This window comes from Carcharhinus amblyrhynchos, chromosome 16 (assembly GCF_965287045.1).
Source record: "Carcharhinus amblyrhynchos chromosome 16, sCarAmb.v2.hapA, whole genome shotgun sequence".
Classification (NCBI taxonomy): Eukaryota; Metazoa; Chordata; class Chondrichthyes; order Carcharhiniformes; family Carcharhinidae; genus Carcharhinus; species Carcharhinus amblyrhynchos.
The window spans coordinates 35965346-35976546 of NC_137339.1; the positions used below are offsets into that span (position 1 = coordinate 35965346).

Sequence of the window (11201 nt, forward strand, 5' to 3'; positions counted from 1 at the left end):
TTGGGTATGCGCTCATCTGACATACAGATGACATGACCTGCCCAGTGGGCCTGCGCTCTCATCAGCAGTGTCTGGACTGATGGTAGGCTTGCTCTAGAGAGAACTTCAGTGTCTGGTACTTCGTCTTGCCATCGGATGCATAATATTCTGCTAAGACAAGTCATGTGGAAATGACTGGACTGTCTTGCATGCCTTTGATACACAGTCCACACTTCAGAGGCATACAGGAGGGTATTGAGTACCGCGGCGTTGCAGACCTTCAGTTTGTTGCTGGGCTGATTCCTCGACGTTCCCATATAGTGGAGTGCAGTCTGCTGAAAGCAGAATTTGCTTTTGCTATTCTGCAGTTAACTTTTGTATCAATAGTCACTGCTTGGGAGAGGGTGCTGCCAAGATAAGTGAACTGGTCAACTGTCTGTAGTTTCTGCCCTTTGATTGAGATTATGGGTTCTGTGTACGGTGCATGAGGAGCAGGCTGGTGCACGACTTCGGTCTTTTTAATGTTGATGGTGAGTCCAAAGTTGTCACAAGCCGTGGAAAATTTATCCATACTGACTTGCATCTCTGGCTCTGAGCCAGCATACAGGATGCAGTCAACAGCAAAGAGGAAATCTCTCAGAACAGTCTCTTTCACTTTGGTAATAGCTTGAAGTCTCCTCAGGTTGAAGAGCTTCCCAATCACTCTGTACTTGAGGCTGATTCCAGCAACACTGTCCTGGAAGGCATCATTCAGCATGGCAGTTAACATGCTGAAAAGTGTGGGTGCAAGCACACAGCCCTGTTTGACACCATTGGTGACTGGGAATGCCTCAGAGAATTCTCCGCCATCCAGTGCTCTGGCCATCATGCCATCATAGAACTGGCATACCACCTGAATGAATTTGGGGCGGGGGGGGGGCAGCCGAACTTCGACATGATTCTCCACAGGCCTTGTCGGCTTACAGTGTTGAAGGCTTTTGCGAGGTCAACAAAGGTCGTGTAGAGCTTGCAGTTCTGCTCCTGACACTTCTCCTGAAGTTGGCACGCAGCAAAAATCATGTCAGTAGTCCCATGACCTTTGCAGAAGCCACACTGTGACTCTGGAAGCAGGCCCAGCTCTAGATGAGTGACCAGACAATTTAGCAGGACTCTTGCAAGGGTTTTTCCTGAGATGGAGAGCAGTGAGATTCCTCGGCGGTTGTTGCATACTTGCCGATTGCCCTTCCTCTTGCAGAATAACTTTTTTGTTTCGGTCTTCACGGAGGAGGACGTGAATAATTTGCCGGGTGTTAGCAATGGAAAGGTGGTAGGACTGGAGGGCCTGAATGACATTATTGTTACTAGAGAGGCGGTGCTCAACAGACTGGAGGGACTGATTGTGGACAAGTCCCCAGGACAGGATGGAATGCATCCAAGGATTCTGAAAGAAATGGCGGAGGTGATAGTGGATGCCTTCGTGATTATTTTCCAAACATCGCTGGATTCCGGGGAAGTGCCGGAAGATTGGAAAACGGCTAATGTTACGCCGTTGTTTAAGAAGGGTGGCAGGCAAAAGGTGGGGAATTATAGGCTGGTTAGTTTAACGTCTGTTGTAGGAAAAATGTTAGAATCTGTGATCAAGGAGAAAATAGCGAGGCATCTTGAGGAGAATTGTTTGGTAGAGCAGACGCAGCACGGTTTCGTTAAGGGGAAGTCGTGTCTGACGAATTTATTGGAGTTCTATGAGGATGTGTCGAGGGCGGTGGATAGAGGAGAGCCGGTGGATGTGGTCTTTCTTGATTTTCAGAAGGCGTTTGACAAGGTGCCTCACAAGAGGTTATTACAGAAGGTAAGGGGGCATGGAGTTGGGGGTAGGGTGTTAACGTGGATAGAGGATTGGCTGTCAAATAGGAGGCAGAGAGTGGGGGTCAATGGGTGCTATTCGGATTGGCGGTTGGTGACTAGTGGAGTGCCCCAGGGGTCGGTGCTGGGGCCTCAGCTATTTACCATTTATATAGATGATCTGGAGGAGGGAACCGAGTGTATGGTGTCGAAGTTTGCTGATGACACCAAGATTGGTGGAACGGCAAATTGTGCGGAGGGTTTGGAGAGTCTGCAGAAGGATCTAGATAGGCTGGGCGAATGGGCCAGGAACTGGCAAATGGAATTTAATGTTGGCAAATGTGAGGTTGTCCACTTTGGTAGGAACAATGGTAGGAAGGACTATTACTTACGCGGCGAAAAACTGCAGCAGGCGACGGTGCAGAGGGACCTCGGGGTCCTTGTGCATGAGTCGCAAAAACCCAGCCTGCAGCTGCAGCAGGTGGTCAGGAAGGCGAATGGGATGCTGGCCTTCATAGCGAGGGGGATTGAATATAAAAGTAGGGAGGTCTTGCTGCAGCTGTATAGGGCACTGGTGAGGCTGCAGCTGGAGTACTGTGCGCAGTTTTGGTCGCCGCACTTACGCAAGGATATTTTGGCCTTGGAGGGAGTGCAGAGGAGGTTTACTAGGCTGATTCCAGAGTTGAGGGGGTTGAACTATGAGGAGAGGCTGAATAAACTAGGCTTGTACTCGTTAGAGTTTAGAAGAATGAGGGGAGATCTCATTGAGACGTATAAGATGTTGAATGGGATGGATAGGATAGAGGTGGAGAGACTCTTCCCACTCAGAAACGACAGTAGGACTAGAGGGCACAGCCTCAGGATAAAGGGGGGGCAGTTTAGAACAGAGTTGAGGAGGAACTTCTTCACTCAAAGGGTGGTGAATCTCTGGAATTCTCTGCCCGTTGAAGTGGTGGAGGCTGCCTCACTCAATATTATTAAGACACGGGTTGATAGGTTTTTGATAGGCAAGCGGATTAAGGGTTATGAGGAGAGCGCGGCAATGTGGAACTGAGCCATGAAAGATCAGCCATGATCTTATCGAATGGCGGGGCAGGCTCGAGGGGCTAGATGGCCTACTCCTGCTCCTATTTCTTATGTTCTTATGTTTTTAGGTGTACAATGGAAGCAGCTTTAAGTTCCTGAGGAATAGATCCTTGCTTCCAAAAGGACAACTCGGTGAGCTTCTCGATAAGTTCAGGACCAGCAGCTATATAGATATCTGCGGATATGGCATCTGCCCCTGGGGCTTTGCCACTGGATAGATGGCTGACAGCTTTTGTGACTTCGGCCATTACTGGTGGGTCATCCATGGAGCTGTTGCTATCAACCTGGGGAATCCTGTCTATTGCCTCATCGTTAATAGATGACGGTCGGTTGAGGACAGCTGCAAAGTGTTCAGCCTATCTCTGCAGGACCTGAGCCTTCTCTGTAATGAGGGTTGTACCATTTGTACTCAGGAGGGGGGAACTCCCGAGAGATTGAGGTCCATAGAGAGTGTTAAGGGCTTCATAGAACCGTTTCAAGTCATTTCTGTCAGCATATCCCTGTATTTCATCTGCCTTGGCGCTCAGCCAGGCATCCTGCATTTTACGTAGTTTATTCTAGACTGTCCTGCGAGCACTGGTAAAAGCATTTTTCTTGGCAGCTGAAGATGGGTCGTTCTGACAGGCCTGATGAAGACGGTGTTTTTCAACAAGTACAGCCTATATCTCATCATTCTCATTGAACCAATCATGCTGTTTGCGGGTGGAGGGCCCGAGCATCTTCAGCGCAGATGTATGGATAGCATCCCTGAAGCCTTCCCAGTCGTCCTCAGCGCTGCCTGTGAGGTGTAGGTCAGTAAGCTTGATTTCTAAGTCTTCAGCCAGTGCTGAAGCTATGCTGGGGTTCTTTAGCGTGGCCGCATTGATTGTTTTCATAACCTTGCTTTCTTGTGGTCGCCTCTTGGGTCTGATGCGGAGCCTCATTTTGGAGACAATGAGCCTGTGAGCTGTCCAGCAGTCAGCACCACACATGGCCTTGGTTACTCTGACATCCTGCCTGTCTTTTCTCCTGACAATGACATAGTCGATAAGGTGCCAATGCTTACAGCATCCAGGAGGTCTTGTTTCGGGTAGGCAGACGGAAGGTTGTGTTGGTGATGAGGATGTCGTGTGTCGCACAGGTCTTCATTAGGAGTAGGCTGTTACTGTTACACTTGCCCACTCCATGCCTCCCAATGACTCCCTGCCAGATTGCAGAGTCATACCCTATTCTTATCGTCATACCCTATTCAGCTTGTTGGTACTGCTCACCGCTAATGGTAAGACGTCTAGTTCTTTGTAGAACTTGTCTTTTAACTCGTCCGGGTTGTTCATTGTGGGGGCATAGGCGCTGATCAGGGCAGCTTGACTTCTGTTCTGTAGCGGAAGCTGTAATGTCATAAGCTGGTCGTTCACACCCTTGGGTAGACTATCATGTTTCTGAACAAGGTGACTCCTGACAGTGAACCCAACTCCAGCATCACGACACTCATTGCTGTCACGACTGCTCCAGAAAACAGTGTATCCACCTCCAGTTTCAGTCAACTGACCCATGTTGGCAAGATGAGTTTCGCTCAGGGCTGCAACGTCAATGTTGTACCTTGTAAACTCTCTGGCAACTAAGGCTGTTCTTCTCTCTGACCTGTCTGCTGTACAGTTGTCCAAAAGCGTGCACACGTTCCAAGCGCCAAGGGTGAGCGGTGTCACCTTGTGTTTTATTTTGTTTGTTCGACCGCAAGATGGGACCCCCGCCAGCCACGGTAAACTGGCCAGGGTGTAGTGAAGCAGGCAATGTTTAGGGCACCTTTTCTAGCCCCTTCCTCATTCTACGGAGGTGAGCAGTGCGTTCCTGAAGAGGACTGCTCAGTTGCCCAGGTAGACACCGAGTTCCACTGCTGCTTCGGTCAGCAGAAAACAACCATTAGACCTGAGCCACCTGTGTGCAGGTCCGTGACTACAGCTCCCAGTGTATCCACACCTGCTGCTTCATCGCTCGCCCATCGCCACAGGACTTCAAGGGTTCAATAGACACTGATGATGATGATGATGGAGTCGAAACTAGCGCTTGATTTGGATTAAAGTAAGGGAGAATTGCGCAGCATCAGCCTCACTCTCTCTTTCCAATTCCCATCTAGATCCAGTGGCAAGTCAAGAGTCAAGACGGCTGGAGGTGGGACTAGGCGCAGTGGATGACAGGACGTTTTCTGTGTCTTGTCCTGCTCTTCGCATTCCACGATGTTTGCAGAGACCGCCTTCTTGACCATTGGACCTTCCATTGGTCTCATCTGCTCAATCCGCCGGACTCTGTCTTCACATGCTGGGATATACATCTCCCTATCTCACCGAGGGTTGAGACCCGTCAGCTACCCTCACCTGGTTTAGCTGGCTTGTTGAGGCTGTTGCCAGGGGTGTGGCCACTGTCGCATGCAAACAGCTACAGGGAGCCACAGGTGAGAGCTGAGTGCCAGGTAGGGACAAAGGATGGACAAACAGCCCTGAAAGGATGCGACATGTTCCCCCACCAAAGGTAATACCCCTCTCTGACACCCCATAGTATCTCCTTTTGGAGTCATGGTCGTTGGCGGCACACAATGTCTGACTGTTGCTCAAAGGACACTTACATGCAGAACTGTCAGAGTCTCTGCTTCCTCATTCTCCTGCCCCCCACCACCCCCCCCAAACCCTGGGGCAAATGGCAGCACATCTTGCCCTCCAATAGCCATCTCCCTCTATTTCTGTGAGTGGTAAGGCCTAGGCCTCCTCTGCCTGCAATTCATCTGCCTGCTCCTTCTCCTCAGCCTCAGCAGCAACCAAAAGAACAGTAAGGTCAATTGGTTGCAACAACAGTCCCCCCATCCTCCCACACGCTTGCAGGCCCCCCGATCCAAAATGCAACATGGCCACCATGAATCAAACCCCCACCCCTTTCCCCAGAGCAGCAGAAAGCAGAGACTTAGCTCCTTGCTCACTCTCACTGCTCCAGCACCTGAAACTGACTTTTATACAGGAGGCATTTTCCTTATCAGTTGCAGTATACGAAGTCGTTAAGGCAAGTGAGCTGGGACGATTGGGAGTGAAGCTAGCTAATTGTATTGTGATGAATGCAAAAAAATGCAAATTGGCGTTTTGCCTGTCCCAATTGCATCACTTTTTTTGGTGGTAAAATGGGAATGGGCGCGCAAATGGGTGCAATTCCTGCTAGTCACATTGCACCCGATTTTACAACATTTTCCCAGTGCAAAACAAGCATGATGAGGTCATAAAATTTTGCCCCATGTTATATCTGAGGCAAATTACTTTCATTAGCCCAAAATGCCTTCTAAAAACAAAAAGCTTTTTTAAAAAGTTCTACTAATTTTTATTTTAACATGGGATTGCTTTAATCTACAATAAACACATTAGAGAGTAGAAATTTGCACATATCTAGTAGTGAATGTTAGTGTATGTTTTATTATCACGTCATGTGATGTTTTGCTGAGTAAATTGAATGCACACTGTAGCAGAGAAGCTGACATTTCAAAGCAAGGTAAGCAATGTTGGTGACTAATGAACTGGTATTAATCTCCTATTTCAGAAGGATACTGGATAGCAGTGATATAAATGGCACGCTTCTCCTTTACTGATTAAATACAGGGAATAAATATGTGGTGCATGTGACTGCATAAATTATTATTAACTGTTTTGCTGCAAATGTACTGTAAAAAGAGTAGTGTAGGTTAGCAGCATCACAAAAGTCCATACTCATTTTGGGAAAGGCACAAATATCTTACAGTACCAAGTGAAAAGAGTCCTAGAATATTAGAAACTTAGAGCAGAAGACCATTTTACCTATTGTGTCTGTTGGCTCTTGGAAAGAACTGCAAATCATCATAGCACATCATGTTAAAGAAATTAAGCATTTGAAGTTTTCAGGAGCATTTTGTGGACAGAATATGGCAGCTAAACTGTGAAGGCTAATTTCAAGGGTTGAATAAAGAGTGCAAGACGATGAAGCAACCATTGGTAGCAAATTCTATCCTGAGAAAGTTTTACATGTCACAATTAATCCAGCCTCTTTTACAAAGATTATTATTTTCTGTGTAGGAAATGTGTAGTAACTGTCCCAAAAACAAAAATGATTTACAGATCTCATACACAAGCTAGTTACATTTTTTGACACACTTTTAAAAAATTGCTCTGCTTACCTCTGTATAACGTTCTGAAGTTGATTGCTTCTGAGGTCATATATGACTTAATGCACCATGGTTTTTTCACACTGTTTGCAAAAACTACGTAAGACAGCAATATGCATGCTGCTGATAGAAGATTATCTGAGGAGTGGTAAGCAGCAATTTGTTATCAAGAAGGAAAATTCCAAGAAACAATTATAAAGTCGGTAACACGCATAAACTTTCTGTTCTGCTGGTGTTTCAACATTCTGTTACTTTACAGGATGGAGTATAAGCTCTATTTTTTCACCGATTTCCTGCCGTGCAGTTGAGCTAAGTCTGGATCTGTTAAGCTACTTCTTAAATTAACAGTATGCTGAGTCTGTATAATGTTTCCAGTATGCTATCAGCTGCATGCCATTAATCAAACATCTGTTTTTACTTTTTAACTGGTGTGTATGTTTTTACTCTTTTACCTGGGATGCTCAGGAAAATCATTATAATTACTGCAAACATTGCTCTTTTATAGACTTCAGAAGTGCATACATATATGGAAAAGCATATCCTACTGATTTGTTCTGGAGCTATTCAATACTTGGAGTTCAGTATTGTAGACATGATTCTTTGAAGTATATCTGTTGAACATTGTAAGTAACAGTGTGAGGTTTTATTTCCAGTGCAGAGTGTTGTTGTGAACATGCTTTGGAAAATTGGGGCTACAATGTTGTGTCGATGATACCACTGCTATACTCACTGCTACAGAGCCTCAGCTGCTAAAATTACTCCCAACATATTTTCCAAACAAGTTCTCATCCTAGTTAAAATTAGGGTTAGCTGTTTTAAAATGTATGTCTAGCTCCCCTACTGGAACACCGGGTAAAGACATTAGCTGATGTACTGAACTAACAAACCAGGTTGAGCTAATTTGAAACAACAATAATTATAAATGTCATCTATGACTTTGGGTTAAAGCAAGATTACCACTTCCAATTGTTATCTAGCTTTGTGGCTGCAATTGCCACCACAGTTGCTTAATCTGATAACATTCACTGTTTATCATTTTACATGAACTAGAACCACTTGGTCTTTGAATTGTAGACTCTGGTTAGATATTTTCCTGGAGGCTTCATCCATCACATGCCTCTAGCCACTCCACCCCCCAAACCTCCATTATTTGTCTATCCTTACAGCCCACCGACTCCCCATACCAAATGGAAAATGAACACTCTTTGTTACCTAATTGAATGATTCTTCACTCACCAATATTTTTCCATCTCCAATATTTTAATAAATTAAATTGTTCAAAGAAAATGAAAATAAGGTATAAAGGGTTAGAAATTCAACCCAGTGGTGGCGCAAATGGGTGCTGTCAGATCAGTCAACTGATAGGCACACCATCAGATATTTAAATCTATTGATTGCAATGGAACGGAATATCAGGGCTAAGCATAACAGACTGTCACTGCAATTTTTTTATAATGCCCTGATGATTTTCTTCTTAGGTTGCTTACAAAACTGACCTGGAGATGTATGTTTAATTTCTCCAAGTCTGGAGGATTGGCAATCCTAGGTGAGGTGGAGGTCTGATAACACCTGAGCTCAGTCAGTGATTCCAGCAAATAACTTCAAAAAATTGGAAAGAAGAACAGCATCTGTCAGACCTTTAAAAGAATAAGAATGGTAGGCTAAAAATTCATCTGCCTCAATATTTGGATGCAGAGACAGGGATTCACAGCCAGTTCACACCTCTTCAGATCAACATGAGGAAAATATAAAATTCATGTACTCACTTCATCTAAATGATAGTAGTATTAATTTAATACTGTTTTGGTTCCTTGACATTATCAGCAAAAGTAAACAGCACATGGCCCCAGCGACACTGTTTGCTTGACATCAAACGGGGAAGTTGTCCCTTAAATGGAAGCTACATAAACCAATTGCTGCAATGGAATTTTGTGCAAACGGAACATCAGGACAGAGGATCCAAAGTGAGGGATGCGAACTGAAAGTGTCAGTGGAGCAGGTGAGCTTGAGGAGAGATGTCATGGCCCACAGGATGCCAGGAGATCTCCAAGGCCTAACTTCAAAAGTGTGTGTGAGCAGCTGGCCTGAAAGCCAACTCCTGGAGTCTGGGAAGATCTGGCAGCTTGGCTACAAGAGGTCTAAAGATCTCAGGTTAGTGATTACATTTCTTTATGACATGTCTTGTCCAGCACAATCCCAGCCTCTCAAATTGTTCAACGCACCACACTCCCATAATCACTAGTAGCACTCCTCAGCACTTAAGACTCACACCTAACATTTAGGTACTCCCACACCCTATCCCCACACTCCTACATATGCTTCCATCCACCTACCCTGGCTTCTGGAAGTTTCTGAGCAGTGTGAAAGCGAACAAAGGGCAATACCTCACACTCCCTAATAGAACATAGAACACCTCAGCACAAACAGGCCCTTCGGCCCACATGTTGCGCCGATCACATCTATACCTACCAAGCCATAGAACTATCTGTAACTTCCAATGCCATTAGATCCCATATACTCACCCAGAAGTCTTTTAAAAGACCCCAGCGAGTTCGCCTCTTCCACCACCGACGGCAGCCGATTCCACTCACTCACCACTCTCTGAGTGAAAAACTTTCCCCTAACATCTCCTCTGTACTTGCTTCCCAGCACCTTAAACCTGTGTCCTCTCGTAGCGACCATTTCAGCCCTGGGAAATAGCCTCCAAGAATCCACCCTATCTATTCGTCTCAACGTTTTATAAACCTCTATCAGGTCGCCTTTCAACCTTCGTCTCTCCAGGGAGAAGAGACCTAGCTCCCTCAACCTATCTTCATAAGGCATGCCTCCCAATCCAGGCAACATCCTTGTAAATCTCCTCTGCACCCTCTCAATAGCTTCCACATCCTTCCTGTAGTGAGGCGACCAGACTGCGCATAGTACTCCAAGTGGGGTCTGACAAGGGTCCTATAAAGTTGCGGCATTACCTCCCGACTCCTAAACTCAATCCCTCGATTAATGAAGGCCAGTACACCATACGCCTTCTTGACCACATCCTCCACCTGTGAGGCCGATTTAAGAGTCCTATGGACCCTGACCCCAAGATCCTTCTGCTCTTCAACCCAGCTAAGACTCCTACCCTTGATATTGTACTCGTGCATCCCGTTGGTCCTGCCAAAATGGACCACTACACCTTTATCTGCGTTGAAGTCCATCTGCCACTTCTCCGCCCAGTCTTGCATCCTATCTATGTCACGCTGCAACTTCTGACATCCCTCCAGACTATCCACAACACCACCAACCTTTGTATTGTCGGCGAATTCACTAACCCATCCCTCCACTTCCTCATCCAGGTCATTTATGAAAATGACAAACAGCAAGGGTCCTAGAACAGATCCCTGGGGCACTCCACTGGTGACCGACTTCCATGCAGAGAAAGACCCATCCACAACCACTCTCTGCCTTCTGCAAGCAAGCCAGTTCTGGATCCACAAGGCCAAAGCCCCTTGGATCCCATGCCCTCTCACCTTCTCAAGAAGTCTTGCATGGGGGACCTTATCAAACGCCTTGCTGAAGTCCATGTAAACCACGTCTACCGTTCTTCCTTCGTCAATGTGTTTAGTCACATTTTCAAAGAACTCAACTAGGCTCGTAAGGCACGACCTGCCCTTGACAAAGCCGTGCTGACTATTCCTGATCATTCTAAACTTCTCTAAATGCTCATAAATCTTGTCCCTCAGTATCCTCTCCATCAACTTACCAACCACTGAGGTCAGACTCACCGGTCGGTTATTTCCCGGGTTATCCCTGTTCCCTTTCTTGAAAATAGGAACCACATCTGTAATCCTCCAATCCTCCAGAACCTCTCCCGTCTCCATCGACGATGCAAACATCATCGCCAGGGGTTTGCAATCACTTCCCTCACCTCCCACAGTAATCTGGGGTCCAACTCATCCGGTCCCGGCGACTTATCTATCTTGATAGAATTTAAAAGTTCCAACACATCCCCTTTCTTAATATCCACATACTCAATCTTTTCAGTCTGCCGCAAACCTGTAGTACAACCTCCCAGATCACTTTCCACCGTGAATACCGAGGCAAAGTACTCATTAAGCACCTCTGCCATTCCTTCCGGTTCCACACAGACTTTTCCCCCTTCACCTTTTATAGGTCCTATCCCTTCTTT

The 11201-nt window shown here is 46.2% G+C and overlaps 1 protein-coding gene across 4 annotated transcripts in view; it reads right to left on the reverse strand.

Moving 5' to 3' along the window:
- Positions 1-7301, reverse strand: part of ripor3 (RIPOR family member 3) — a 207591-nt gene extending 200290 nt beyond the window's left edge. For 3 of the 4 annotated variants that reach the window (XM_080204443.1, XM_080204440.1, XM_080204439.1), the window contains exon 1: positions 7049-7301. In XM_080204443.1, coding sequence (XP_080060569.1) covers positions 7049-7088 — 40 coding nt within the window. In that variant the 5' untranslated portion in view covers positions 7089-7301. The remainder of the gene's footprint in view (positions 1-7048) is intronic. The other variant, XM_080204442.1, reaches the window with a different exon arrangement.
- Positions 7302-11201: the final 3900 nt, after the last annotated feature.